This window comes from Notolepis coatsorum (assembly GCF_963971535.1).
Source record: "Notolepis coatsorum genome assembly, chromosome: 16".
In the NCBI taxonomy this organism is placed as follows: Eukaryota; Metazoa; Chordata; class Actinopteri; order Aulopiformes; family Paralepididae; genus Notolepis; species Notolepis coatsorum.
In genome coordinates, this window is record NC_140180.1 from 86509382 (window position 1) to 86536750 (window position 27369).

Sequence of the window (27369 nt, forward strand, 5' to 3'; positions counted from 1 at the left end):
GCATCAAATCTGCCCCCCCCCCCCCCCCCCCCCCCAAATAAGGCCTCTCACCAGCTCTGCAATTCACCAGGGCCCCGTTCCCCGTACCTGGATAACTGAGTTAGCCGGATAACTTTCGGTGAAGTCTGACTTAAGCCGGACTTTCCGGTTCCCCGAATCTGGATTGTCCAAATCACCATGACAACAGATCCAAAAGTTTGAGCCTGGTCGAAAGCAGGGTTTAAGTTCAAGTTAACCGGATGAACCATCGCCACGCCCCCGCAAAGAAGTGACAGCGCGTTTCCTGAAATTATTCCCACAGTCTAGGATCTGCATTATACCATTCTGAATTACGTTTTTGTGCTCCATTCTTCCAGAGGGGTCTTTTGAAATGTAAAATAGACCCAAAATGCTGATACTAAATTCACTTTGTCCTAAATAATGCACGTTATATACCGTGGCGCTCGCTCGGTGCAACAACAACAAAATAAAGAATATTCTAAACACGGGTCTCTCGTTCATTAATGTATAAACAATGAATTTATCCCATCTGGCACAGTGGCGCAGCGGTAGTGCTCAATCCTGGCAACCGGGCGACCGGTGTTCGAAACCCCGTGTTTCCAATATAATTTTTTGGAATATAATATTAATGATTATACGCAAAGGTAGCCTAGTTTTAAGTTAAAATATTATAAATCTACATGCATTGAGGATGTCATTCTTTATATAGCTCTCAACGTGCACCAAATTGAATTATTCCTATATTGCAAAAAGAAGGAAGAGACTAGGTTTCGAACCCCGGTCGTCTGCGTGAAAGTCAAAAGAAGAACCCGTTACACCACAGTGGAGATAAGTAAAAGATCGACCATACTGTACATCAATCAATGGGCAAGAGAGCCGTATCGTTATTCTGTATAACAGTTTAACTAATTATTTTCGCTAGCAAGATCTCATTTGATTATTCAATCCAGCAGGCAAGTTTAAAGAAATATAATCTGATTGATTGAGGTAATGAGGGACTTAAAATTAGCCTATAGATAACGCATTTAACTTGTCGGCGAGGCGATTGAGCCGTACTGCAATATGTTAATAAAGTTTTAAATCAATTAATCAATCAATGCCGCTAGAGAATCAGGATCTCTGCTATCGATACGTGCTGGCTTTTCAAATGAAGCGGACTAATCCTGGGTCTCAAGTCTGGTTTGAGTTAACGAGACTGAATCCACCTTCGAGGAACAGGAAAATCCCGGCTTCAATCATCTCGTTAACTGAATCTGGATAATGGGACTCTCGATCGACTTAGTTGAACCAGGTACGGGGAACAGGGCCCTGCTCTACACATCTGTGCCACAGTCGATACACTGTGCTAGGTAGTAGGTATACATTTTATTTGACTCAAACTGTGCACCTGAATGTTAATATGAACTGTCTGTCTTCTTGCCTGCCTGTCTGTCTGTCTGCTTGTCTTCTTGCCAACCTTCCTGCCTGCTGCCTGCCTGCCTGACTATTTGTCTGCCTGTTTGTCTGCCTGCCTGCCTGCCTTCCTGCCTGTTTGTCTGTCTGTCTGATTGTCTGATTGTCTGCCTGCCTATCTGCCTGCCTGCCTGCCTGCCTGCCTGCCTGCCTGCCTGCCTGCCTGCCTGCCTGCCTGCCTGCCTGCCTGCCTGCCTGCCTGCCTGCCTGCTTGTCTGCCTGCCTGTCTGCCTGCTTGTCTGCCTGCATGTCTGTCTGTATAACTGCCTGTCTGTCTGTCTGTCTGTCTGTCTGTCTGTCTGTCTGTCTGTCTGTCTGTCTGTCTGTCTGTCTGTCTGTCTGTCTGTCTGTCTGTCTGTCTGTCTGTCTGTCTGATTGTCTGATTGTTTGCCTGCCTATCTGCCTGCCTGCCTGCCTGCCTGCTTGTCTGCCTGCCTGTCTGTCTGTCTGTCTGTCTGTCTGTCTGTCTGTCTGTCTGTCTGTCTGTCTGTCTGTCTGTCTGTCTGTCTGTCTGTCTGTCTGTCTGTCTGTCTGTCTGTCTGTCTGTCTGTCTGTCTGTCTGTCTGTCTGTCTGTCTGTCTGTCTGTCTGTCTGTCTGTCTGTCTGTCTGTCTGTCTGTCTGTCTGTCTGTCTGTCTGTCTGTCTGTCTGTCTGTCTGTCTGTCTGTCTGTCTGTCTGTCTGTCTGTCTGTCTGTCTGTCTGTCTGTCTGTCTGTCCGTCCGTCCGTCCGTCTGTCCGTCTGTCTGTCTGTCTGTCTGTCTGTCTGTCTGTCTGTCTGTCTGTATGTCTGTATGTCCGCCTGCCTATCTATATGCCTGTCTGTCTCTCTGCTAGTCTGAAGTTCTCCCAAACTCTAAGAAGGCAGAGATCTTTGAGTTCCACTTCTATGACCTTGAACACAGTGAACTGGACCTGGTCAAGTGTGCCATCAAGATGTACTATGAACTCAAAGTGGTGGATAAATTCCATGTTCCTAGAGACGTAAGTGTTAGTTAGTTAGTTAGTTAGTTAGTTAGTTAGTTAGTTAGTTAGTTAGTTAGTTAGTTAGTTAGTTAGTTAGTTAGTTAGTTAGTTAGTTAGTTAGTTAGTTAGTTAGTTAGTTAGTTAGTTAGTTAGTTAGTTAGTTAGTTAGTTAGTTAGTTAGTCAGTTCTGTTTCGTATTCGCTCTCGCTCGGCATCGCTCTCTGCACTATCTCGCATATGTGCATGCGCACTGAATAAAGACCACAAATGTACCTTTAATCCCAATATTCGTCTGACCACACCCCTATCAGCTTACCCATATAAGCAGGGGTGGGGCCACCCACTCGCCTCCTTCTCGCTTTCACCACAAGGAAGAAGTGCCTCGGTAGATCCCCACACTTGACACCATGCTGGAAGAAAGGATTAGGAGCAGCTTTGGGAAACAAGGATACGTTGACATCATATCTTTATTTTCTCTCTCACTATTTTCGAGAAAATACGGCGATATTGTCTTCGTACTGGAGTGTCTGGAAGATGATGATCATTCTAAAAATCCTCCACCGGTTTTCGTATTGGGAGTTCGTGCCGCTACATGCTTTTCCAACTGCAGTCCTTGCTGTGTGCTGGTTGCGGTAAAGGCACAGCTGGGCTGTAGGACGCGCCGCTGTTGTGAGACGCGGTGGGTTCCTGGTTCTGGTGAGTTATGTTTGCTGGCAGGCTTCACTTGTCTGTTAGTGCTATGGGGGCTACTTGACAATGTTTATGAAAACCGGCCCCAGGCTAGGGTCCTTTGTTCAGTCTCCTAGACGACAGAAGACCTTGGTCTGAAGCCATTTTAGTTTAACTAGTGGGCCGCGACCATTAACACTGGTGATCCCTGTGTGTTCTGGACGAGTGGATATCTCTCTGTCCCGTGTTAAGCCCCTTCTTTCATATCCAAATGAGAGTATTCCTTCACGAGGAGATATGTGCATGGATGTGCGATAGCGGCAGATCCATGTTCAAGTCAGCTACACAGGCCAGTTTGGTATTGTGCTGATTCCGTCGGGTGTTGGTAAAATCACCGTTGTAAAGCAGTGTTGACATCTTGTTTCTCTTTTCTCTTAAAAAGTGAGGAGAGGTTCAGAACGGCGGCCTGTCTGGGTGAGTGTTATGTCATTGTATACATGTTCAGGTGATAGCTGCTTAGCTTACGGTTAGCCAGTCAGCTGTTAGCTGCTGCGTTAGCCTGCTGGGATCGCTGCATGGCCTACTTAGGTTGGGCCTACTGTTAGCCAGTCAGCTGTTAGCTGCGGCGCTAGCATGTCGTGATCACTAGGTAACGTTAGCTTGCTGCTATAGGCCAAGGCCTGGCGCGGGGTAGCTTCAGCTCCTCGCGCGCCGCCGCAAGCTCGCTTCTGGTCGCGTGCGCCGTTAGCTCGGCGTCTCGCGAGCAGGGGCAGTAGCGCCCGAACGGTTGGAGCGGCCGTTAGCTTAATGCTACTCTGTTGAACGTGCTTTGATTATAACATGTTTTACACTCTTGACTACGACGTCATCCTTGACAGGGGATGTTCGTCGACCCTGCCCTGAGCCTGGACGGGGATTGTGTCAACAAAGAGGACTGTAGCGACTGGTTGGAGCGACGACGCTGCCCAGTTCGAGCAACACAGGATCGGCTGTGTTGTCTACGGGGTCTTGAGTCTGCACTTCGCTGATCTACGTTCCGGGTAGGACAAGGTTTGACCAGACCTTATAACACGTCTTCTGGTTTTACTTTTCTAAATGTTTTGTGAATAACGATGTTTTCCCAAAACGTGTGTTGCTGCAATGCATTTGGGATACGACGCGAGTTATGTGTGAACTGTTTTTGTCACTGGCAGTTAGCTTCTCCGTGCAAATCGGGTTGTTGTTACAGATGTGAAAATGATCTGGTTGTTGTGTGGGAAACATCATTGTAACTGAGGGGTACAATTCCCTGACTGTATTGATAAGTATGGTATCATTAAACCACTACCGCTTTATGTACTTTAACTACTGGCCACACAGTACATGATATAGATATGATGAACACTTTCCCACCATGAAACCAAGTCCACACAAATGTATAAGTCGAATATTTAATATATAGCAAAGGGTATATACAACGTTCACTTAATGACATTTATGATTTGAATGCACTTGTAAGGCAAATGAGTATTCATAGGCAAATCAACATTGAATGTCCAATCTCTGGTTACGCAGGAAGCAAGTATACAACCTGGTTCTTTAGGGAACTATAGCGATGGTACTTAATGATTATAGCTGGATATACTAAAGGGGGGTCCTGCTGGTTGTAAGTCAGTAGGGGGGGGGGGTTAGGAGAGCCGCCGGCGATATCCCATCTGGCCAACGATTTCTTGGGAGAATTCAGAGTGCTGAACACGGTGCCCACAGAACCTTGGTCCACAGATGAATACAGTTGGGCCCTCTTGTAGACGGTAGCTGCCGGTCCACAACGAAGAGACGTGAGGCGACCTCACTCGGGGTAGAGCGCCGTCTCACCTGGACTCCTCTCGGGGGGTAGTTCCAACACTCACCAGTGTTGGCTGTTATCCATGGCATAAATCAAAGCACCCAAAGCAAGTAGATAATCCAAGCCGTGTAGGGCTCGCCGTCGTCCGGGTAAGGTAATCCAATGTGCAGGTCCACTCGTCCTAGCCCAGAACTCCTCGGATGAAAGCACCACACGTGGTCTGCCCAGCCTGGTTAAGACTCTAGATAACGCGAGGAAACGATGGGGGTACTACTCACTGTATAACTCTAACCGAACGATGCACCATACATAATAGACTATTATTAACTTAATAGAAATACGTCCCACTCGACGGTATAGTGCCAAACTATGACAATTCAACTATTAATCCACACGATGTCTCAATGCCATTCTGAGGCCAAGTTGACCATACTGCACCACACGTGTATCGTGGGTGAGGCTTAACGTCTTGCCACTAGGTTGGAGGGTAAAGAACTAAGGGCTAAGGGACTAAAAGAAAGTTCTACTTTACTTGCGCCATATATATATGCGCTGTGAACAAATAGTACCATTCGTATTTCGCCAGACGTATTCCTACGTGGAACCGGGCTAGTAACGACATGTTCGTCGGCACGATTGAACTTGAACCAAGGGGCTTGGCTGCTGGCGCCAAGTTCTTGTCCAATGAGAGAATGAAACTATTATGGGCTGTTAGTAGACTAAAGGGATATTCAGTGTATATGTACAAGGAATATACAAGGGATATCAAACGATATACAAATACTATTAAATATATATCCATAAATAAATATATATATTCGGTTTAATCTGATCCTTCACAACAATCATGGTGTTTATATGTACCGTGTACTCACAACTAAGGTAACTAACCTATGAAGCTATGCTTAGTGACAAGTGAGTAAAAGAATGTTCTTTTCTCAGCCTGTGATGACAATGAACAGTGTGTTCACATATTAACAGGTTTTCCTGTTTTAACTGGCCGTATTAAGGGTAAAATAAGAGGATTGTGTTTACCCCCGGTTCCCTGGGGACTTTTTCATCCTCCTATCAGACATGTTGTGCACTAAATTGTGTCTTTTGTGTGGTAGGGATGCGATGTAACCCTTAGCTTGATTGCTGGGGTTGTGCTAACCGCTTGAGAAACTTTATTTTCCTAAAGAAAAGATTGTTTGGTCGCTGTCGTGTGTGCTTAGGAAGGCCTGTGGCCGATACTAATCGAGAATTATGTATTCTCTCATTATGAAAAACGGCGTTCCTCTGTAGAGTGTTTTTGCCATTTTTTGTAGGTGATGATGGGTTGTGTGTGTCATGTGACCTACAACTGGGTTGGACTGGCCACAGAAGCACATGTGTATGTTGGACCGGGGCTCTTAGAGAGCCCTCTCTATTCTGTGTTTTTTCCTTAGTAAAAATCAGATAGCAGGTTGGCTCATGCGCTGTGTGGAGCTGTCAAACGCTTCATAGAGCTGACTATGACTGTGTCATATTCTCTTTTTGTCATTACATCGTATCATGGGTGTGGGGTCGTAAAGGGGTGAACTGGTAACCTTTCCTCTCACCTTGTTTCTGTCGGTCAGGGGTACACCCCCTGTCCTTCAAGGTTCCTGTCACGTTGCGGTTCGGCACGTTACGGGGGGGGGGGGGTGGGGGGGGAGGGAGTTTCCTGGTCCCACGGCCTGGTATATTGGGCATGTGCACCGCAGAAATTCCCCCGCCATAGAGTACGTCACCGTGCGCGTCTCTGTTGGTAGGACTTCCGCGTGCTGTTCAGGTCCATGTGATGGATCTGTTTCGGGGGGGTGGTCAGGGCTCCTCCTCACCAAGCGCCTTTTCGGGCCTTCTGTGAGTTCGGACTCCTCCTTTCCATGTGAGGGAGCCTCCATCAGAGTACAGAGCCTTCCTCCTCAGATTGTCAAAGTGAGTGGACCCTCTAGAAGGTGTCCTATTCTATTGTATATGTATTCGATTCAATTCGATTATTGAGTGTGTATGGGTTCAGTGCCTCTTCCCCGGAGAGCCCTAAAACCAATTTTTTACATGGCTCAAGGTGCAATATATTCGTTTCAATCTGTACAGCTCGCGTGGGAAGTCTCTCTGGGGATCCCCGTCTCCTTCCTATGGGAGGGTGGTGGGATGTAAAAATGTGAAACATTTTTACCCCCGGCTGTGTAGACTGGGATACATACTGTTGATGCTTCCTTCTTTTCTATTCAAAAAGTGTTGGAGTTAGGAAGTGTCACACCTCTCTTGTCGTTCCCCTGGGCGCCTTGGGGATTCAATGACAGGTCTAAATAGCCTGTTCATTGATGGGGGTGTGTCCCGACGCACGTATAGTGCTAGCTCGCTGTAAACAGGCGACTGACTGGCACGCCTTGGTTGCTTGTGGTTAAAACGGCGTTTTTATAAAGCAACTGAGATGGGGGTTTTTCCTCTTCCGACGACCAAATCCCACGACCTGGGTTGGTTTTCGACGGATTCTCGTTCATGTCTGGGGGATGATGACGGAATGGATCTGAACATATGTAGAGGGGTCTCACGCCCTTGGGGTGGGCCACCAGGCGCGGTTCGCCCGAACGTCTGGGTGGCGCCTTCTTTTCATGTTAAGATCGACACGCATATCTGCCCTTTCTCCTGGAGTAGGCATGTCGGCGTGGTTAGGGCACGGGACTGGTTCTGGTCACGCTGGTCCGGATCAGTTGAACCCGTTGTCCGCCGGGGATGCAGATCTGTTTTTCTGGTACCCTGAGGGACTTGGGCTTTTTTCAGGGGGAAAAATGCCAGGTCGGTCCGGGTGTCACAGGGTTAAGCGCTATGGAGACCCTGGTTGGGTACATTTTTACTCAGCACTGTCGTAATGGCTTACGGCCATGCCATCCTGTACACGCTCGATCTCGTAGGATCTCGGCCGCTACACAGGTTGGTCCTGGTTAGTACTTGGTTGGGAGACCGCCTGGGAATACCAGGTACGGTGTGCTTAGGGGCTGGTTCTCCATTCTTTTTCGCTCCTCTCTCACGCATGGCGAAGAGGGGCCTGTGGGGGTGGTTTTTGACCTCCTCTGGTGACCCTGTGCTTCCCGTACCGCCAGGCCCGGTCCGAAGTAATGTTTCGTCGACCCGTAGGCCTGGGTTAACCCTTTTTTGAAAACTGAAACACTTGTACTGCGGTATAGCCGGTGTATACCCGCAGGTGTGTTTTGGAGTTTTTTCTTGAGGGGTTATAGGAACAACCACCGCATTGGGTAACACCAAGGTGGTTGATTCCCTGGTGTGTTGGAGCAGTGTCAACTCCCGGGTTCACCGTTTGAGGGTGCCCCTGCACGTTCATGACGTCTGCCAATCGTGTAAGCCTTCTCTGCCTCGAATTCTCTGGGTGGGGTTTTTTAAATGGAGGCTTGGTCATGCAACACCGCCAGCTTACGCTCCTTCCGCCGGGGCGGCTGTGTTCAGCTGTCCCCTCTGGCGCCTGTCTCGTCCGCAGTCTCCAGGCTAGGGTTAATAGCCTGTTGCCTGGTTTTTCCCCGGTGCGCTGCCTGCTTCCGTTGGTTAACCTTTTTTGTGTGCTTACGGCCATGCTGACTGCCTGTTGCAGGGTCAGTGTGCCAGGCGGTGTACTATTGGGGGGACGGGGCCCGCTCGGCCTTTGTCCGAATACGCTGGCGATGTGGGGGGCGGGGCACTATGTGCCCACCTGGTGGGGTCTTGATGCTGGCATCATGGACTTCTCCGGGCCCCCATTCCAGGGAGTCCAGTCCTTTTGGTGGGTCTGGGTCTTCCTTCGCGCTCCGCTGCTACGGCCTTGCCACGGGGTTGGGTTTGCCCTTGACCCCGTGATTCTGGTGGCAGTAACGAGGTTGTTCCTCCGTTCGTTCCCGGGTGGCATGCGGGTTGTGCGTGTGTGTAGTCGTGGGGTCAAGCCACGGTCTGCTCACCCTGTGCGTTGAGTTGCTTGAGTGCCTCTTCGCACGGTCGGGTCCGTCGCCCTCCCGTGAAGCCCCTAATAGGGGGGGTGCCCTCCATTAGGGTGGGTCGGGGGGGCTCGGCCCTCCCTGTTCTGATGGTTGTGGGGGGCTGTCAGCGGGGTGTATTTGTCGGCCGTTGGCTCTCGCTCGGCCTCCCTTGTGCAGAGAGCGATGCCGAGCGAGAGCGAATACGAAACAGAACGTTAGGTTATGACTATAACCAAGTTCTGTTAGTATAGCGACGCTCGGCATCTGACGCCGCTGCAGCCTTTGACCTCGCCTTGTGGCGAAAGCTTGGGAAGGAGGCGAGTGGGTGGCCCCACCCCTGCTTATATGGATAAGCTGATAGGGGTGTGGTCAGACGAATATTGGGATTAAAGGTACATTTGTGGTCTTTATTCAGTGCGCGTGCACATATGCGAGATAGTGCAGAGAGCGATGCCGAGCGTCGCTATACTAACAGAACTTGGTTATAGTCATAACCTAACGTTAGTCAGTCTGTTAATTACTTAGGTACTCCGTTAGATAGATAGATAGATAGATAGATAGATAGATAGATAGATAGATAGATAGATAGATAGATAGATAGATAGATAGATAGATAGATAGATAGATAGATAGATAGATAGATAGATAGATAGATAGATAGATAGATAGATAGATAGATAGATAGATAGATAGATAGATAGATAGATAGATAGATACTGTAGATAGATACTGTAGATAGATACTGTAGATAGATACTATAGATAGATACTATAGATAGATACTATAGATAGATACTATAGATAGATAGATAGATAGATAGATAGATAGATAGATAGATAGATAGATAGATAGATAGATAGATAGATAGATAGATAGATAGATAGATAGATAGATAGATAGATAGATAGATAGATAGATAGATAGATAGATAGATAGATAGATAGATAGATAGATAGATAGATAGATAGATAGATAGATAGATAGATAGATAGATAGATAGATAGATAGATAGATACTGTAGATAGATACTGTAGATAGATACTATAGATAGATACTATAGATAGATACTATAGATAGATAGATAGATAGATAGATAGATAGATAGATAGATAGATAGATAGATAGATAGATAGATAGATAGATAGATAGATAGATAGATAGATAGATAGATAGATAGATAGATAGATAGATAGATAGATAGATAGATAGATAGATAGATAGATAGATAGATAGATAGATAGATAGATAGATAGATAGATAGATAGATAGATAGATAGATACTGTAGATAGACAGATACTGTAGATAGACAGATACTGTAGATAGATGGGTTAGGGGCTCGGGAATTAATCTAAGTCAACGCTTGTACTCCTACAAGTTGGCCTACTGTAAGTGTGTGTGTGTGTGTGTGTGTGTGTGTGTGTGTGTGTGTGTGTGTGTGTGTGTGTGTGTGTGTGTGTGTGTGTGTGTGTGTGTGTGTGTGTGTGTGTGTGTGTGTGTGTCCATAGGCCCTTGTGCGGTTCCTCTACTCACTCAGTAAGGGCTACAGAAAGATCACCTACCACAACTGGAGACACGGCTTCAACGTAGGACAGACCATGTTCACTCTACTCATGGTGAGCTGACACGCCCCTGAGACTGGTGCGATGTCAACCTCGCTCCGAGTTGCAAATGTGTTCCTACCCTATTCAACCAGTGATCTCTCCATCTTTCATTGTCCTCCTCTCACCCGAGTAATGACTTCTCCTCCTCATCCGAGTAACAACCTCTCTTCTCCTCCTCTCCTCTCTTCCTCTCCTCCTTATCTTCTCCTCTCACCGAGAAACAACCTCTCCTCTCCTCCTCTTCCCCCTCTACTCTCCTCCTCCTCTCATCCGAGTAACAACCTCTCTTCTCCTCCTCTCCTCTCTTCCTCTCCTCCGTATCTTCTCCTCACCACCTCTCCTCTCATCTGAGTAATGACCTCTTCTCCTCTCCTCCTGTCATCTGAATAACAACCTCACTTCTCCTTATCTTCTCCTCCCCATGTCTTCCTCTCCTCTCTCTCCACCTTTCATCTGAGTAACGGCCTCTTCTCTATATCTGTCTCTATCTCCCTCTCTCTCCCTCCCTCTCTCCCCCCCCCCCTCTCTCTCTCTCTCTCTCTCTCTCTCTCTCTCTCTCTCTCTCTCTCTCTCTCTCTCTCTCTCTCTCTCTCTCGATCTCTCTCTCTCTCTCTCTCTCTCTCTCTCTCTCTCTCTCTCTCTCTCTCTCTCTCTCTCTCTCTCTCTCTCTCTCTCTCTCTCTCTCCAGGGTAATAATGACTCTTTAGCAGCACCACCTCTATGCTTCATTGGTCATAATGAGAACTCCTTAGTGTGTGTGTGTGTGTGTGTGTGTGTGTGTGTGTGTGTGTGTGTGTGTGTGTGTGTGTGTGTGTGTGTGTGTGTGTGTGTGTGTGTGTGTGTGTGTGTGTGTGTGTGTGTGTGTGTGTGTGGTGTGCGTGTGTGTGTCTGTGTCTGTCTGTGTCTGTGCTGTATGTGTGTGTGTGGATATGTGGATATGTGGATATGATTACATGTGAATTCATATCTGTGAAGAAGGTTCTGAACTGGTCATTAATAAGGAGACTGGCTCTGTGTCCCATTATTGTACTTACATCCCTGTGCGTGTGTGCGTGTGTGTGTGTGTGTGTGTGTGTGTGTGTGTGTGTGTGTGTGTGTGTGTGTGTGTGTGTGTGTGTGTGTGTGTGTGTGTGTGTGTGTGTGTGTGTGTGTGTGTGTGTGTGTGTGTGTGTGTGTGTGTGTGTGTGTGTGTGTGTGTGTCTGTGTCTGTGTCTGTGTCTGTGTCTGTGTCTGTGTGTGTGTGTGTGTGTGTGTGTGTGTGTGTGTGTGTGTGACCAGACAGGAGATCTGAAGCGCTACTTCACAGACCTGGAGTGTATGGCCATGGTGACCGCTGGATTCTGTCATGATATCGACCACAGAGGAACCAACAATCTCTACCAAATGAAGTAAGAGGGGGGTGGGGGGTGGGGGGGGGGGGGGGGGGTTGACAGAGAGGGAGAGAGAGGGAAGGAAGGGAGGAGAGGGGGGGCAGGTGGGAAGGAAAGAGGGGGGTGGAGTAGGAGAGGAAGAAGCCAGAAAGTACACTAAGAACCAGATGGAACTGGACGTACAGTTTACAGGTGTTCTCTATAACCTTAGAGGTCAGCACATTTGCCTGCCATCGATGCATCTGTAAAAGTCTTTAATTTGGGGCAAAAACATCCTACATTAATCCTTATGGTAAATCAGTATTTGTGGAATGATGTGTTTGCATTCTATTAACAGGGGCTACATTTTGAGTGGGGATATTTGTGTGGGGATTACTCAGGGATTACCAGATAACTACATCATCCCTTCCACTTCTGAGACTACTCTCTGGCCACATAGGCCACAATTGCATCGGCGACCCAAAACTATTGCATGTGTGTGTTACTGCATGATGAATAAAGACTTCTTCAAAAAGTCCAGTTTATTATATTATTATAAGTGTCCAATATATAGTGTGGCAAATGAACAAAGACTCTAGGGCTATCCTCGACTAAAGAAATTATTCGTTGTCTACTCTAACTAATCGATTAGTTGATTTAATCGACACTTTAATCAGACACTATGTCCAGTTTTCCACACGTTCATTTAGTTTGACAGTTATTGAGTGTAAATGTGTTTGAATATGGCCACCAGCGATGTCATCGGGGACGTAGAATCCTTGTGTTGTGTTAATTACAGCTCAGTGAAATGATAAGGTAGCAGTCCATATAAGGCAGCGGTTCTCAAACTACGGGTCGCGACCCAAAGTGCGCATTGGCAAGTAAAAAAGAATATATCAATAATTAATTATATATATTTTTTGTTCTGGCAACATATTTTGGCTAAATATGCCTCGTTTTATAAATGTGTATTGATAACATAGTGCTGTAATTAAATGTTCTAATAAATATGCATGATCAAGTTCAACAACGTGTGCTTTTATTTTGCTTCCTTAATTCCATGTTGAAATTATGCGATACATTAACTCATTCAGCGCCAGGGGTCACTGTTTACCTTACTGTTGAAATGCCATCGCCTTTTAACATGGGGATACGTGGCTGTGTTTGCAGGCCTAAAGCTATATTATATATTATAGCTATGGTGCGGCCGGGTAGCGCAGCGGACTAAGCGTCTGTCTACCACCGCAGAGACACTGGTATCGAATCCGGCTGTCAGCGGTCCCTCCGTCTTGGGCGGTCGTCATACTCACACAATTGGCAGTGTCAGCGGGTGGGAAGCCGGTGGGTGGTATTCTGGTCGTTGTAAACAGCGACTCCTACAGGTCAGTCAGGCGCCTGCACAGCGAGGGAAGGAACTGGGTAAGGTAGTGTGATCCTCCCACGCGTTACACTTCCCCAGTGAGAGTCCTCGCTGTCAGGTGAAAAGAGGCTGCTGGCTGTCTCCTATGTATCGGAGGAATCATCTGATAGACTTCAGGGCTCCCTAGACCGACCAGTGGGGGGCACATGCGTGCAACGACCAGGAAGGGGAGGGGGGAATTGGCATAATGACTAAATTGGGATGGGAGAAAAATACAGAAAAAATAGAAGGAGAAAAAGTGGTTAAAAAAATATATTATAGCTATGGATTTAATAATATAGTCGATTGTCATTGAGTTTCTTCCGGTCAAGATGCAAAAAACAGATAATTTTTCCATCCATAAATCTTTATACCGTCGTGAATATGAGTGTAGTTTCAGGGCGGTCTGGTGTAATTTCCAAAATGCTTCGTAATGGCCGGCAACGTGTATTCTTGTAAAAGCGTTATCGTTTCTTCCCTGGACTAGCTACTCTTCTCAAATCAAATTTAGATTATCGGTATTATGTTTCATCATGGATGCATGAAAGGGGGGGGGGGCTTTGATCACTACCAACGGAACACGCCACACACACACGCACTCCCGATCGCATAAAGGAATTTTTGGATCAACGCAATATTGATACAATTTAGCCCTTACCTTGACCAGGATCTGTCCCGAAAAGAATATTCCAATTATCTGATTGCCATTCCAAGTACTGATCGCGATCGTGTTTCCAACGTAATCCAGCAATGAAAATTTTTTATTTAGCCTTTATTTAACCAGGTTTGTCCCAATTGAGATCCAGAATCTCTTTTACAAGGGAGACCTGGCCAAGAAACAGCAGCAACACAAAGTTTCAACATACACACATAGACACTACAGACAAAAGCAACGTTACAAAATGGTCAAACAAAACATCTGCACACAGTAAACGTGGTTACAATAGGCTTCTAGCCTTAAATACATTTAGTGTTACCAAGCTTTGGATCTTCAGATTGGACTGGAGATTGTTCCCTGTAGTGGGGAAAACCTAAAAGCTTTCTTTCCCATTTCTGTTTGGACATTGGGAACAGCAAAGTGCATAAAATCCTTCGAACGGAGATTGTAATTTCCACCATTCAACTTTAAAAGAGGTGATAAATAAATCGGAACCAAACCAAGAATGGCCTTGTAAATCAAAACATACCAATGACTGAGCCGACGTGCATATAAGGAAGTCCAGTTCACCTTTGAATATAATACACAATGGTGAGTATGAGATCCACAGTTTGTAATAAATCTCAGAGCCCCATGATACACGCTATCCAGCATGTGGAGACAGTGAGCAGAGGCGTTCATATATAACACATCACCATAATCAATCACAGGTACTGTAGAAAGGTAGACTCCACCAGTTTTCGTTTCACACCAAAATAAAAGCATGACTTATTTCTAAAATAAAATCCTAGTAAAAGCTTCAGCTTCTTTGCAACATAATGGATATGCTTTAACCTGTTAATCTGTAGACCGTTTTCGCATAAAAGGTACATGCCTAAGTAAATGGAAGATTGCTCCACTTCTGCAAGGTCAATTAGCATGTTCTTGGTATCTAGGAACATCTAGGGACCTGGGGGTATGTATTTCCAGTGTCAGAAATATTGTGTCTGTTACTAGGCTGAGTAAATTGTAATGAATAAATTAATTATGATTAATTATGATTTATGATTTTGATGATGATGATCAAAAATTGATGCGGGCACGAGAAAATGCTCACTGAGCTCATTCACCACCTTATTGAACCGCGGGAAGATTATTAAACAGAAGGATTTGTAGATACAGTAATTAATGATAATCGACTTTAATTATAAATTCATATTTGACCTTGAACTTGACCTTGACCTTATTATGGCGAAATCATACATCTATGGATAGGGAAAATGCTCCTCTTTAGTCATTTCTTGCGGTTTTTACGATAATTGGCATTTTCCGATAAATTTGTATTTCCGATAAAACATATAAAATAGGGATGTCCGATATTATCGGCCGACCGATATTATTGGCCGATATCGGCAGTAAAATGTGATATCGGAAAATATCGGTATCGGTTTAAAAACAAAAAAAAACAATAACAATATTTGTTATATATATATATCCAGTGAAATTATTAGTTACCTGAAATTATTCAGTTTTTTGGACGGGGAAACCCTGCATATATCGGTATCGGTTGATATCGGTTGATATCGGTATCGGAAATTAAGAGTTGGACAATATCGGAATATCGGTATCGGTAAAAAAGCCAATATCGAGCATCCCTAATATAAAACATCGGTAAAAATGAAAATATACACTTTGACTACTGTTTTTGATAGGGTTATGGTCTTTACTCTTGGCTACAAAAAAAATATTTAAAAACATTGACCTCTTAACATCCAAGGGCCCACATGTGGACGATTCTTTGCCGACCTCTAGTGGCTCGGGTGTGCATTTCTTTTAATACAATATATAGATAGAATTAAAGCCCTATTTGTTGCCTGTCGATTGCCCTTTTAGGTGACAAAATCTGTTCAGCGGTTCTCGAGTTACATGCCGATATGTGAGGCGTGCCCCAAAGTACACAAAAGTACACATTACCACCCCGACTCCCGGGGCTCTAGCTCCGTCAATCATTTGGCGATCTCGAAAATCTTTGCACAGGGTTGTAGCCAATGAGTGTGGCTTTCCATGATATGATAATTGGGGATCTAATACGGTCTCTATTGATCGATTTATGATAAAGAAAAGCAGGGTCCCCCTATAGGGGGACCTTAAGGCTTAAGACAAGTGGTCACCAATTAAAAATCCTAGGTATTTAAAAGTAGATACCAACTCAATTTGTTGTCCATCTCTGGTAACAATTCTATCAGACAATGTTGATCTTACTGTTCTAGAATTAGTAAAAAACATAAGTTTAGTTTTTTCTGCATTTAGAACAAGTTGCAGTTGACAGAGCTGCTCCTGTACTCTATCAAATGCATACTGAAGATACACAAAAGCTTTAGCAGGAGTAGGTGCAAAGCAGTAGATGACAGTATCATCAGCATAGAAATGAAAGGCTGTGTTTGGAATATTCTGTCCAACACAATTTATATATAGAGTAAACAATTATGGGCCAAGAATGGACTCTTGTGGGACCCCCTTGTGGACTTTCAGTACCTCAGTCTGAGGTAGCACCCTCTAACTGAACAGCCTGGGTTCTGTCGGTGAGATAATTTGCAATCCACCCAACCGCATGTTCAGAAAAACCAATAGCTGTCAGACGTCCAATTAAAGTATCGTGGTCAACGGTATCAAAGGCCTTAGAGAAGTCTATGAAAAGAGAAATACAGCACTGCTTGTTATCTAAGGCTTCAGTTATATCATTTATGACCTTCATAGCAGCAGTAGTAGTACTATGGTTTTGCGAAACCCTGACTGAAATGTAGACAGAATAGAGTTTTTTAATCAGGTCTTCTTTTACTTGTTCACTGACTAAGCGTTCAAGTACTTTAGCCAAAACAGAGAGTTTAGAAATAGGTCTATAATTACTTAAAGGGGAACTATCTTATAAATGGCCTTTCTGAGTGTTTAGCATTGTTTCCTAGCTATGTGAACTTATATTAATATGATCTATGTCTCAAAATTCTCATATTGGCGCATTCTTCCAATTCTCCTCTCACAATATTCACCCTCACTGAACTGAGTCATTTGAAAATGTGCCCTATATGTGATGTCATATAGTCACTGCTGCATGTTAATGTTCAGGCAGGGCCGACGCTGCGCAGTGGTTTAGGAGCCCAGGCTCAAAACAGCTCGAGATCTTGAGGTAGAAAAATGCTGTTTTTGAGGACTTGATTAGAAATACAAAACAATGAATAAAAAAAATATATATATATTACAGAGGTGTTCCATAGACTCACAGGAATTGTGTAAAAGTGCCCAAATAGTGAAAGAAATAGTAAAATAGTTCCCCTTTAAGATAGTTGGGTCGCCTCCTTTCAAGAGGGGAATAACAAAGGCAGATTTTCAGTCATTGGGAATTATATTTGTTGACAAGGTAAGATAAAAAATGTGACACAATGGATCAGCTATAAATTCAGATGCCAATTTTAAAAAGACAGGCTCTAAGTTATCTGGCCCAGGTGGTTTTCTAGGATTAAGATCTTTTAAAGCTTTTAGAACCTCTGTTGTGGTAAATGGTGTGAAATTAAAGGCCTGGAAATGGTCAGTGGCCCTAACAGTAATTGGCGATACTCTAGAGGGATTTCCAGAGTTGAACAAGAAACCAGAGGAAATGCAATGATTATTAAAATAATTTAACATTTATGTTTTGTCAGTTACCCTGCTACCATCAATGAGCACACTGGGTGGAAGATTAATTGAGTTACAGTTAGCAGACAGTGATTTAATGGTTTTCCAAAATGTCTTTGGATTCTTGAGGCTTTCTGTAGTCATAGACAAGTAAAACTCTGCCTTTGCTTTTCGGAGGAGAGAGGTACATTTATTTCTCAGTTGTCTAAAATAAAGCCAGTCAGTCTCTATTCCTGACTTACGTGCCCTGGCCCATGCTGAGTTTTGTTCATGATGTTTTTCTGATAATTCGGTTGTAAACCATGGATTGTCACGCCCTTTAATTCTGAATTTGCGAAGGGGGCCATGTTTATTTACAATATGACTGAAGCTTTCATGAAAGTATTTCCAGGCCAGTTCAACATCATCAAAATAGGCAATCCTATCCCAGTTAGTTAAAATGATAGAGATCATGTAAGAAAGCTTGTTCAACAAACATCTTCATGTTACGCTTTTCAACAAAACGTGGTTTACTTTTAGGGATCCTTGTGTCTCTCACAACTGCGATCACACAATGATCACTGACATCATTTGGGAAAACACCCGATGCAACAAATTTAAAAGGCATATTTGTTAAAACTAAATCAATTGGGTCTCATTCCCGAAAATTTTCCAAAGAGTTATTTTGGAAGACTTATCTTGGAACCGACTGAGACAGAATCAATGACAAGTTCACTCTGAGTCCCGAACGTGCTGGTAATATGGCTTAAGTGGCTGAAACGGTCGCACCTGTCACATGATCTGATATCTGCTTGGCGAATGTGATTCTGTCTTAAACTCAAAAGCGCGTTCCCGTTCAGGTAATTTGCATACAAAAGAACGCCTCCAGAGCTCCTTATAAGGCAAAGTAATGACGCAGCTGTGTGGAAATGGATGCGGAAGTGTCTTGCGCGACCCATCGAAATGAGATTAGATTCATGTATTGTCATCATATATAGTACAGCTCGTGGTACAACTGCCGCAGCGCACACACACACACACACACACACACACACACACACACACACACACACACACACACACACACACACACACACACCATGCACAGTATACTGTAGCCTACGGCATAATGAATGAACGCAGTATAGGCTTATTATTCCATTAATGCCTACGGCATAATGAATGAACGCAGTATAGGCTTATTATTCCATTAATGACTTGTTGCATTAGGATTTAGTAGATACTATATGCTCTGCCCTATGTACAGTATAGGTACAGTATGTACTTATACTGTATGTAGGGCAGAGGCAGAGCATATAGTATCTACTAAATCCTAATGAAACAAGTAACTAGAATATATTAAGCCTATACTGTTCATTAGACACATAGGCCATACTGGCGCACACAAGACTTGCTATTTCCATGCGATTAGCTTTAGTTCTTATTTATTTATCCACTGTAATTTCAGTGTTGGTGTGTATATAGGCTATATAGTGTATTTCAATATAAGTTTAATTGATTAATGATATATTCGAAGGAATGCAGGTTTATAGCTATATCAACCCCCTCCAATGTACAGTAAATGACCAAGTATGGTTCTGTCAATATTCCAATGTACAGTTTTGCTTGTACAGTGTCCCCCACCCACCCCTCCTACCCAACCTCCTCCAACAATTTCTACGTCAAATGTATATACTCTCTTTTCTGGACTCTTTTTGTATCACAAACAGTACTGTGGTATGTCATAAATGTATAGATGTAGCAGTACTGTCTATCTGTATGTCGTGTGTGTCATATATGTTATGATGTCCTGGCGCAACGACACTTTGTTTAACTACTCTGTTGTTGATGCAGCCTGACGTCTCAGGCATTCTGTAGATGACATGTGTCAACAAATGTACATGTCTGTTTGAATTTATGCTGTGCCATTGTTACTGTAAAAAATGTAATGATTGTGATGTTGTTATTATTATTAATGAGACGATGAGCTGTATGTGTGTGTCGCTGGAATTTCCCCAAGGGGATTAATAAAGGAATATCTTATCTTATGAATTGAAAATGGGGGACCCTGATGTAAACAAGATGAAAGTCTTTCTCTGTTCTGCATCCCCTTAACAATTATATGTAATTGAGCTGTACTGTACTGTACCCATTCTGCAATCTGTTAATAAAGTTTTCAATCAATCAATCAATCAATCAATCAAACAAAGGTATGCCCCATTGTATACCAATCAATGGGATACATTGCATGTTGACCTGCATTCTTTCAAATGTATATAATTAATCATTAAAACATATGTGTAACAAATAAGAAATACAAATTCCACAGAAGGCATTAAATAATTATTATTTTCAATCATTTCACAATAATTGCATAATTGTGTTTGAATATCTGAGTAATTAAAGTAATTATACATTTGTCCACAATAGCTGGTTCAGATATGGTTAAGCAGCTGCCCTGTGATCAGATGAATCCATATTATTTATTTTTCCGACATATTTATTTTAATTATGATTAAGTAATTAATTCCAAGGAGGCCTGTAGCGTTAACATGAAGGAATCACTATGAGAACACAGTCTGTCAAGTTAATAAAATTTTCAATTACTTAGACTCAGATTCTCTATGTTAAAATATGAATATGTTTATTTAGATTAGTTTTGCTCAATGGGGTGTGAAAGCTTTAAAGATCCGTATCTCAACACGACTCTTAACGTAGATGGAACTTTATAATTCCAAGCTCACGGCTTGTCAACGTCAAGTTGACCTCTGAACCTCACCAGGTGAAGCTGCCTGAGGGAGCAGATCAATGAGTCGTTATTGACTTGACACATGGCTCATCTATACTCTACATGGTGATTGATTTGGTTGATTAGGCCTCCTTTAGCTTGCGACACAAAGAGCCAAGCCCACCCAGGGTCAAGATATATGATTGATCTCCATAACCCCTCCCTGTGCGTGTGTGTGTGCGTGTGCGTGTGCGTGTGTGTGTGTGTGTGTGTGTGTGTGTGTGTGTGTGTGTGTGTGTGTGTGTGTGTGTGTGTGTGTGTGTGTGTGTGTGTGTGTGTGTGTGTGTGTGTGTGTGTGTGTGTGTGTGTGTGTGTGTGTGTGTGTGTGTGTGTGTGTGTGTGTGTGTGTGTGTGTGTGCTGTATGTGTGGAAGGTTTTGAACTGGTCACAAAGTGTACTTATGTGTGTGTGTTTGTCATGTGCACTCTTGTGTCCAGGTCTGGTAACCCACTGGCAAAGCTTCACGGGTCTTCCATCTTGGAGCGACACCATCTGGAGTTTGGCAAAACACTGCTGAGAGACGAAGTGAGAGACACACACATGAACACGCACACACATACACACACACACACACACACACATACACACACACACACACACACACACAGACACACACACACACACGCATGCATGCACACACGCACGCACACACGCACACATGCACGCACGCACACACACACACACACACACACACACACCACACACACACACACACACACACACACACACACACACACACACACACACACACACACACACACCTTCTGGTGTTGCTTGATATAAACAAAGGCAATATAATAACTGAATATACAATGGGCCTTTTTCTCATATTCAACAATGCAATTTTCAAAATAGCGTCCGGGGAGAAACTTGCTGTGAAAACGTGTTGTTATTAAACCTGAAAACCTGACACTTTTAACATCCTGTGAGTCAGACTATATAAGCCCATATTGAAACATTCTGATCCTGTTCTGATTCAAGACACTTTTGGACTCGAAGTGAGAAGTAGAGTACCTCTAAACCAAAGGTAACGTGTCCTTTACCGAAACTCCATCATAAAATGAAGGTTATCCTATAACCCTAGTTATATGAATACTGGCTGAGCGTCTCGCTCTACCATTATGAGATGTCATCTCATGCACCTATTGTGCATGCGAAAAAGTTGCACATGCACGTCACTTGCACGTGACCATGCCTACTCCTGTGTGTGCCTACAAGACACAGGAAGTGGTCACGTCCACGCCCTTCCAAGTCTGAATTCCATGCGTGAAAAACATCCAAGGGTCCTCAGGGCGCTGAAGAGCGAGATGCTCAGCCAGTATTCATATAACTAGGGTTATAGGATAACCTTCGTTATATATTCATACTGGCCAATCGCGTCTCGCTCTGCCATTATGAGATCAAAAGGGGCAGAGCAGATGCGTGGCCACGTCAAATGCACCCCCTGAGGGCCCATAAACCCCTGCCAGGGAGGAGGGGAGTTCCGTCCACCCGCCTGTCCTAACGAAGGGGTGGAGGCAGTCAACTACAACCAATGTGCGAAAAAGGAAACCAGTCACCCTAGAACGCACAGTGCAAGCGGGACCACATGTGACATAGCACTCCGCGGTCCACACCCACACACACCTGCTAGCCCACCTGATGGCGGGATGCAGGAGAGGTCCCGGACCTCAGGACCGCCTGGGAGACAGAGCCCCCAGTCATGTCCATGAGGTAAAACCTAACAAAAGGGCCCGGGGAGGACCATGACGCCGCTGCGCAGATGTCCTCCACCGAGGCCCCCCCAAACAGGGCAGCAGAGGCCGCCACTCCACGAGTGAAGTGTGCCCTGACGCCTGTGGGGGGAACCTGTCCAGCCAAAGTGTAGCAGAGGGCAATGCCCTCGCACAACCAATGTGACAGGCGTTGCTTGGACAGCGCCTTACCCACGTGAGAGCCACCATAACAAACAACAGTTGATCGGTAGCCCTGAGATCCTGCGTGCGACTAAGGTAAACCTTCAGCGCACAGGACACAACAGGTGAAGGCTTGACTCCAACTCACTAGTGTGAGGAGGAGGGTGAAATGCCTGAAGCACAATATCCCTGGAGCGATAAGAGCTCCGGATATTATTTAGCACGAAGCCCGGATTAGGCCTCAGAGTCCCACTGCTATCGGCCCGAATAGACATCTCACCGCACCGAGAGAGCACACAGCTCACCCACGTGTTTAGCGGAGGTGATGGCCAAAAGGAACGCAGTCTCAAGACAGACGATCCAATGACGCCTGCTCAAGAGGCTCAAACGGGGCCCCCAACAGCCTTTCCAGGAACAGTTGGAGGGCCCGACTCGGAGACAGAGCACCTTCCACAGGCTTGAGACGCCGTGCGCCAAGCAGGAAACGTCTCACGAGAGGGTGGCTGAACAGTGTTCTGCCCCCAAAGCCCACATGACAAGAAGATATAGCTGCGGCGTATACCTTCACTGTCAAGGCCGACCGCCTATCCAGGATAGATTGGAGGAAGGACAGAACCGAGTCCAGGGGGCATGACACCGGGTCCAGGCCCCCAACCTCACACTACTCTCGAACCATACGCCACTTCCCTGCAGAAACCGCGGTAGTGGACGGAGCGTGCGCGTTCTGGATGGTGTTAACCACAGTAAAGTCATCCCCTCCAGATTCACCCTTTCAGCAGCCAAGCCATTAGAGGCTGCCCCAGAACAGGAGGCAGAAACAGTGTTCCGCGTGCCTGAGAGAGGGCCCATAGTGACCACGGAACAGGCCACAGCGGGGGCCACCAAGAGCTGAATCAGGGCCGGGAACCACACAGCTGTGCCCCGGTCCGGCGCGACCAGGATCAAAGTCCTGCGCTCCTGACGTACCCGCTCCAACAGCTGAGCTATCAGGTGTATGGGGGGGAACACGTACAGAATCCCGGGCGGCCACGGACCGAATCGGCCGCCGCCCGGTGGAGACGGGGGGAGCGTACTCCTCCCTGTCTGTTGATATACGATGCCGACGTCGTGCTGTCCGTCCTGATCAGAACATGCTCGCCCATCACATGATGGCCGAGCTGTCTGAAGACTAGAAGCACTGCCTTCAATTCCAACACATTGATTTGTAGTGCAGACCGGGCAGCATGGTCCTTGCCAGCTGCCCCCTACTGCATCGGTCCGACATGTCCCCCCCCCCATCCCGTGAGGGAGGCGTCGGTGAAGACCGTGACGTGTGACAGCCTGCTCCCCATGGGGACCCCGCCGGTGAGGGCCCCAGGCCCCCCCCCAGTGGGCGAGGTCCCCCAGTACTGACATGAAAAACCTTCAGCTGCTTCCACTTGACCCTTACAGGGTCTATTTTCATACTGAAAAACCCACCTCTGTATCCTCCTCATGAAGAGGAGGCCAAGAGGGACCACAGCTTGAGCAGATGCCATCATACCGAGCAGGCGCATCACGGACAACGCTGTAACCGTCCTGCCAGGACGGAACCTCCCGAGCACGCCGAGAATATCCTCTCCCCGCCGCTCTGAGGGGGATGCCCACATAGACCTTGAACTTAGAATTAAGCCCAAGTACTCCACCTGTTGAGTGGGAAGAGGAGTACTCTTCTTCCGGTTCACAGCAAAACCCAGGCTGGTGAGGAATTCCACCACCTGCCTGGTATGAGACCTGGTGATCTCCTCTGACCGGCTGAGGACCAGAACGTTGTCTAGGGTAGAATAAAATTTGTATGCGTCGTGAAGATGCGAGGAGCCAGATAGTAGCCGAACGGCAGCCTCCGGTACTCGTACGCTATGCCCCGAAACAGGAAGCGTAGGTATCTCTTGTGAGGAGGGAAGATCGGGATGTGAAAATACACATCCTTCAGGTCTATGGAGGTGAACCAGTCTCCCACTCTGACAGCGCTTAACAGGTGTTTGACGGTCAACATTCTGAACCTTCCATGGGACAGGTCAAGTATGGGTCTGACCCCCCCCCCCCCCCCCCCCCCCCCCCCGATTTCGAGGGCACCTGAGAATATCGGGAGTAAACGCCACTCATCGCGTCCTCCCATGGGACCATGACGATGGCCTGCTTCGCCACCAGAGAACGAATCTTTTCGGCCAGGGCTGTCACTGCCGCGGACTCTGACAATAGAGGCTGTACAAAACCCAAAAACGGAGGATGGGGGTATGCAAACTGTAACACAAGCCCCGCCCTCAGCGTTCTCTCCATCCACACCGACATATGGCACTACTGTAGCCATACGTGGTAAAAATCCCAAAGCGCCCCTGCCGCCAACTGCCGCCGGTTCGCTAAGAATCGTAGACAGGCGGCCCGGTCCCTCCCGCTGTGCATTGCAAACCCTGGTTTCGCCAACTGCGCGAGCAAGGTGTCTCGTGGAGTCGGGATATCGCACTCTGATGAGGCAATCGCACCCAAGGGGGACCCTGACAAAAAGGGGCGGTCTGATACGGGGGGATCACTCATCACCCCCGGTGAATGAGGTAGTTCCCCCGCTGAGCATCTTCCCGGCTTAGCTTGCTGGGGACAGCCTGCTCTGCGGCTGGACATGCATGGTGTGTGGTCCCCACGCTGCCGATAGGGTGAGTCCCTACACACCGTCCCTGTAGTGATATTACTACCACCCAAATTACGAGTGCCTGACTGACCACCACGGGATCGGAAGCCCGGATGGGGGAGGCATTAACGTAATAGCCGGCCTGGCGAGGGCGGGCTGGGGGAACCCGCGCTGCGACCTCCTGGGCCTAGAGTTCCCCCTCTGATAAATTTTTTTTAGATACAGGGAACCCTGCTCCGTCGTCAGATACAACACCAGGCTCACCAACACAGACGCAGGACGTGTGGTGCGGGAGCCTCCTGACAGTACAGCATTCTCATAGACAGACCCAGGCCTAGCTAGCAGCTGGGTGTCAGCCCCTGTCTCCATGAGAAGTGATATGTGGGGCCGCTTGCGCTTCACTGGAAGAACGCAGCCCGCAGCCAGAGGGGACACGACAGAGCCCTGAATCCCGTAGTGTAGCGGGGGGGGGGAGTGAACGGAGAGCGTGCTAGACACAGCTAGATGGCAACGTTTTTTTAGGGCGTGCCCATCTAATATAGCCGATCCCTCGGCCGCCAAGGCTGTCGGCACTGTGATAACCTGTTCTCTTTGTGTCCAGGTTATCCCAGGCGGGAGACACATGGCCGCCGGTCGGGGGTCCCGCCGCAGCCACTGGCGAGACCGTGCTCTCACCTCTGGCTGCGCGGTGTGGGGCGGTGTGGGGCCCCGGTCAAATACCGCCCACGCCTCCGTGGACAGACCAAAAAGTCCAACCACGGAGAGGGGAGGCCTGAGGAGGAGAACCCTCCTCTCCTCCTCCAGGGGAGATTGCTCCAACCAAAGATGTTTGTGAACAAGAGTCGACAGCATCCTAGCCCTCCCTGCGGTTATTGCTTGCGGCTGGGTCAAGAGCTGAATAACCTCAAAACCTTGCGCGATGGTTTTGATGTCGGCTAGTCCTAAGACCCCATCACCCAACAGCATTTTCGACAGAAAAACAGCCCATTGAGTTGCTGCTAAATTCTGTACTGCGGCGGTATAAGCTTCAACAGCCCACTCAGCCACCTGCCGGGCAGACTTGCCCCTTGGCGTCGGCTACCAGGCGGGATACCGCTCTACCATGTCAGGACAAAGGACCGATGCCACCCGCTTCTCTAAGCACGGCACACCAGTGGCGGCAGCTGACCAATTCTATTTACTAGTGAAGCACTGCCTCACTAGTAGTCATGCAATAACCTCCACTGCGGCACACCTGTCCTGAGCCCCGTTGTCAGACCGTCCACCTGTGTAAGGGATGAATGAATGAATGAAAACTTTATTAACAGATTGCAGAATGGGCACACTTACCACGGCCCAATACACACAACTGCTAAGGGGATGCAGACCAGAGAAAAACTTCTGTCTTGTCTACATCAGGGCCCCCCATTTTCAATTGATAGATTCATAAATGCATAGGGTAGACAAGCCTCAGATACCGTTTGACCTACAGCAATGTAATGGTTAAAGGGTGGGAACTGAACACAGCCCCGGCGGGACAACACGTGAGAGCAGCGTCCCGAAAAGCAACAGAATTAGTAGTAGCTGCGTGCGCCATGATAAATGGAAAACATTTAACAACGTGTCACATTCATCCAAATACACAGCCCCCCGCGCCATCACACCGCCCGGTCGTCACACGGGACAACAAGCAGTAGTGAAAAACGCTAGTACTAAAACTTGCCGTTTCGGCCCCCCTACCTGTGCGCAGCATAGCTCGACCGCCGAACGCCACGCGAAGTCCCTCGGTTCACTGCCAGAATCGAGGACAGACCAGAAAAGGCCCGACGTTCCGTCTGGACATGCGGAAGAGGGTCCGGGGGCTAGCGAACCACCGGCAAAAGTCCAACCTTGTTTAATTTCTCCTTTCGCTTCATAATAATTTCCACTGGTTGAAATGCATATGAACAATCTCACGCTGGAAAAAGACAAAGGAAGGGCGTGGACGTGACCACTTCCTGTGTCTTGTAGGCACACACAGGAGTAGGCGTGGTCACGTGCAAGTGACATGCATGTGCAACTTTTTCGCGTGCACAATAGGTGCATGAGATGACATCTCATAATGGCAGAGCGAGACGCGATTGGCCAGTATGAATATATAACATGCGTTTATATGATCGCAGCGTCGGATATACAAGCCCCCCCCGGCTTTGTGAAGAAACAAGGTAATGTGTTTACCTTTGACCTGGCAATAATATAGGTTTCAAGCGAGCATCCGCGAGATTTGCGCATACGCTGCACAAAACAAACTTTATCTCACAAGCTAGAAAACCAGCCTGGATTATTTTGAAACGGGGCAATGTTTATCTTGGGATTGTGAAGGAACGAGGGTATGTAGAAACAAACGCTTTTTTACATGTTGGACTATAAATAGTGTTTGTCAAATTAGCCATACTATTGTCTCCATAGCTATAATATAGAATATACAATAGCTCTGCAAAGATCGTGAAATATCGTGAAAATGGTCAAAAAAAGCTGGCGACAGGCAGTACAGATGGGGAAAGAGGCTGGC

The 27369-nt window shown here is 46.5% G+C and overlaps 1 protein-coding gene across 1 annotated transcript in view; it reads left to right on the top strand.

The window, feature by feature from the left end:
• pde6a (phosphodiesterase 6A, cGMP-specific, rod, alpha) overlaps positions 1-27369 on the top strand; it is a gene marked incomplete at both ends in the record, with an annotated part of 143533 nt that overhangs the window by 79681 nt on the left and 36483 nt on the right. The window contains 4 exons of the mRNA XM_084331861.1: positions 2287-2433; positions 10384-10491; positions 11758-11867; positions 20738-20825. Coding sequence (XP_084187987.1) covers positions 2287-2433; positions 10384-10491; positions 11758-11867; positions 20738-20825 — 453 coding nt within the window. The remainder of the gene's footprint in view (positions 1-2286; positions 2434-10383; positions 10492-11757; positions 11868-20737; positions 20826-27369) is intronic.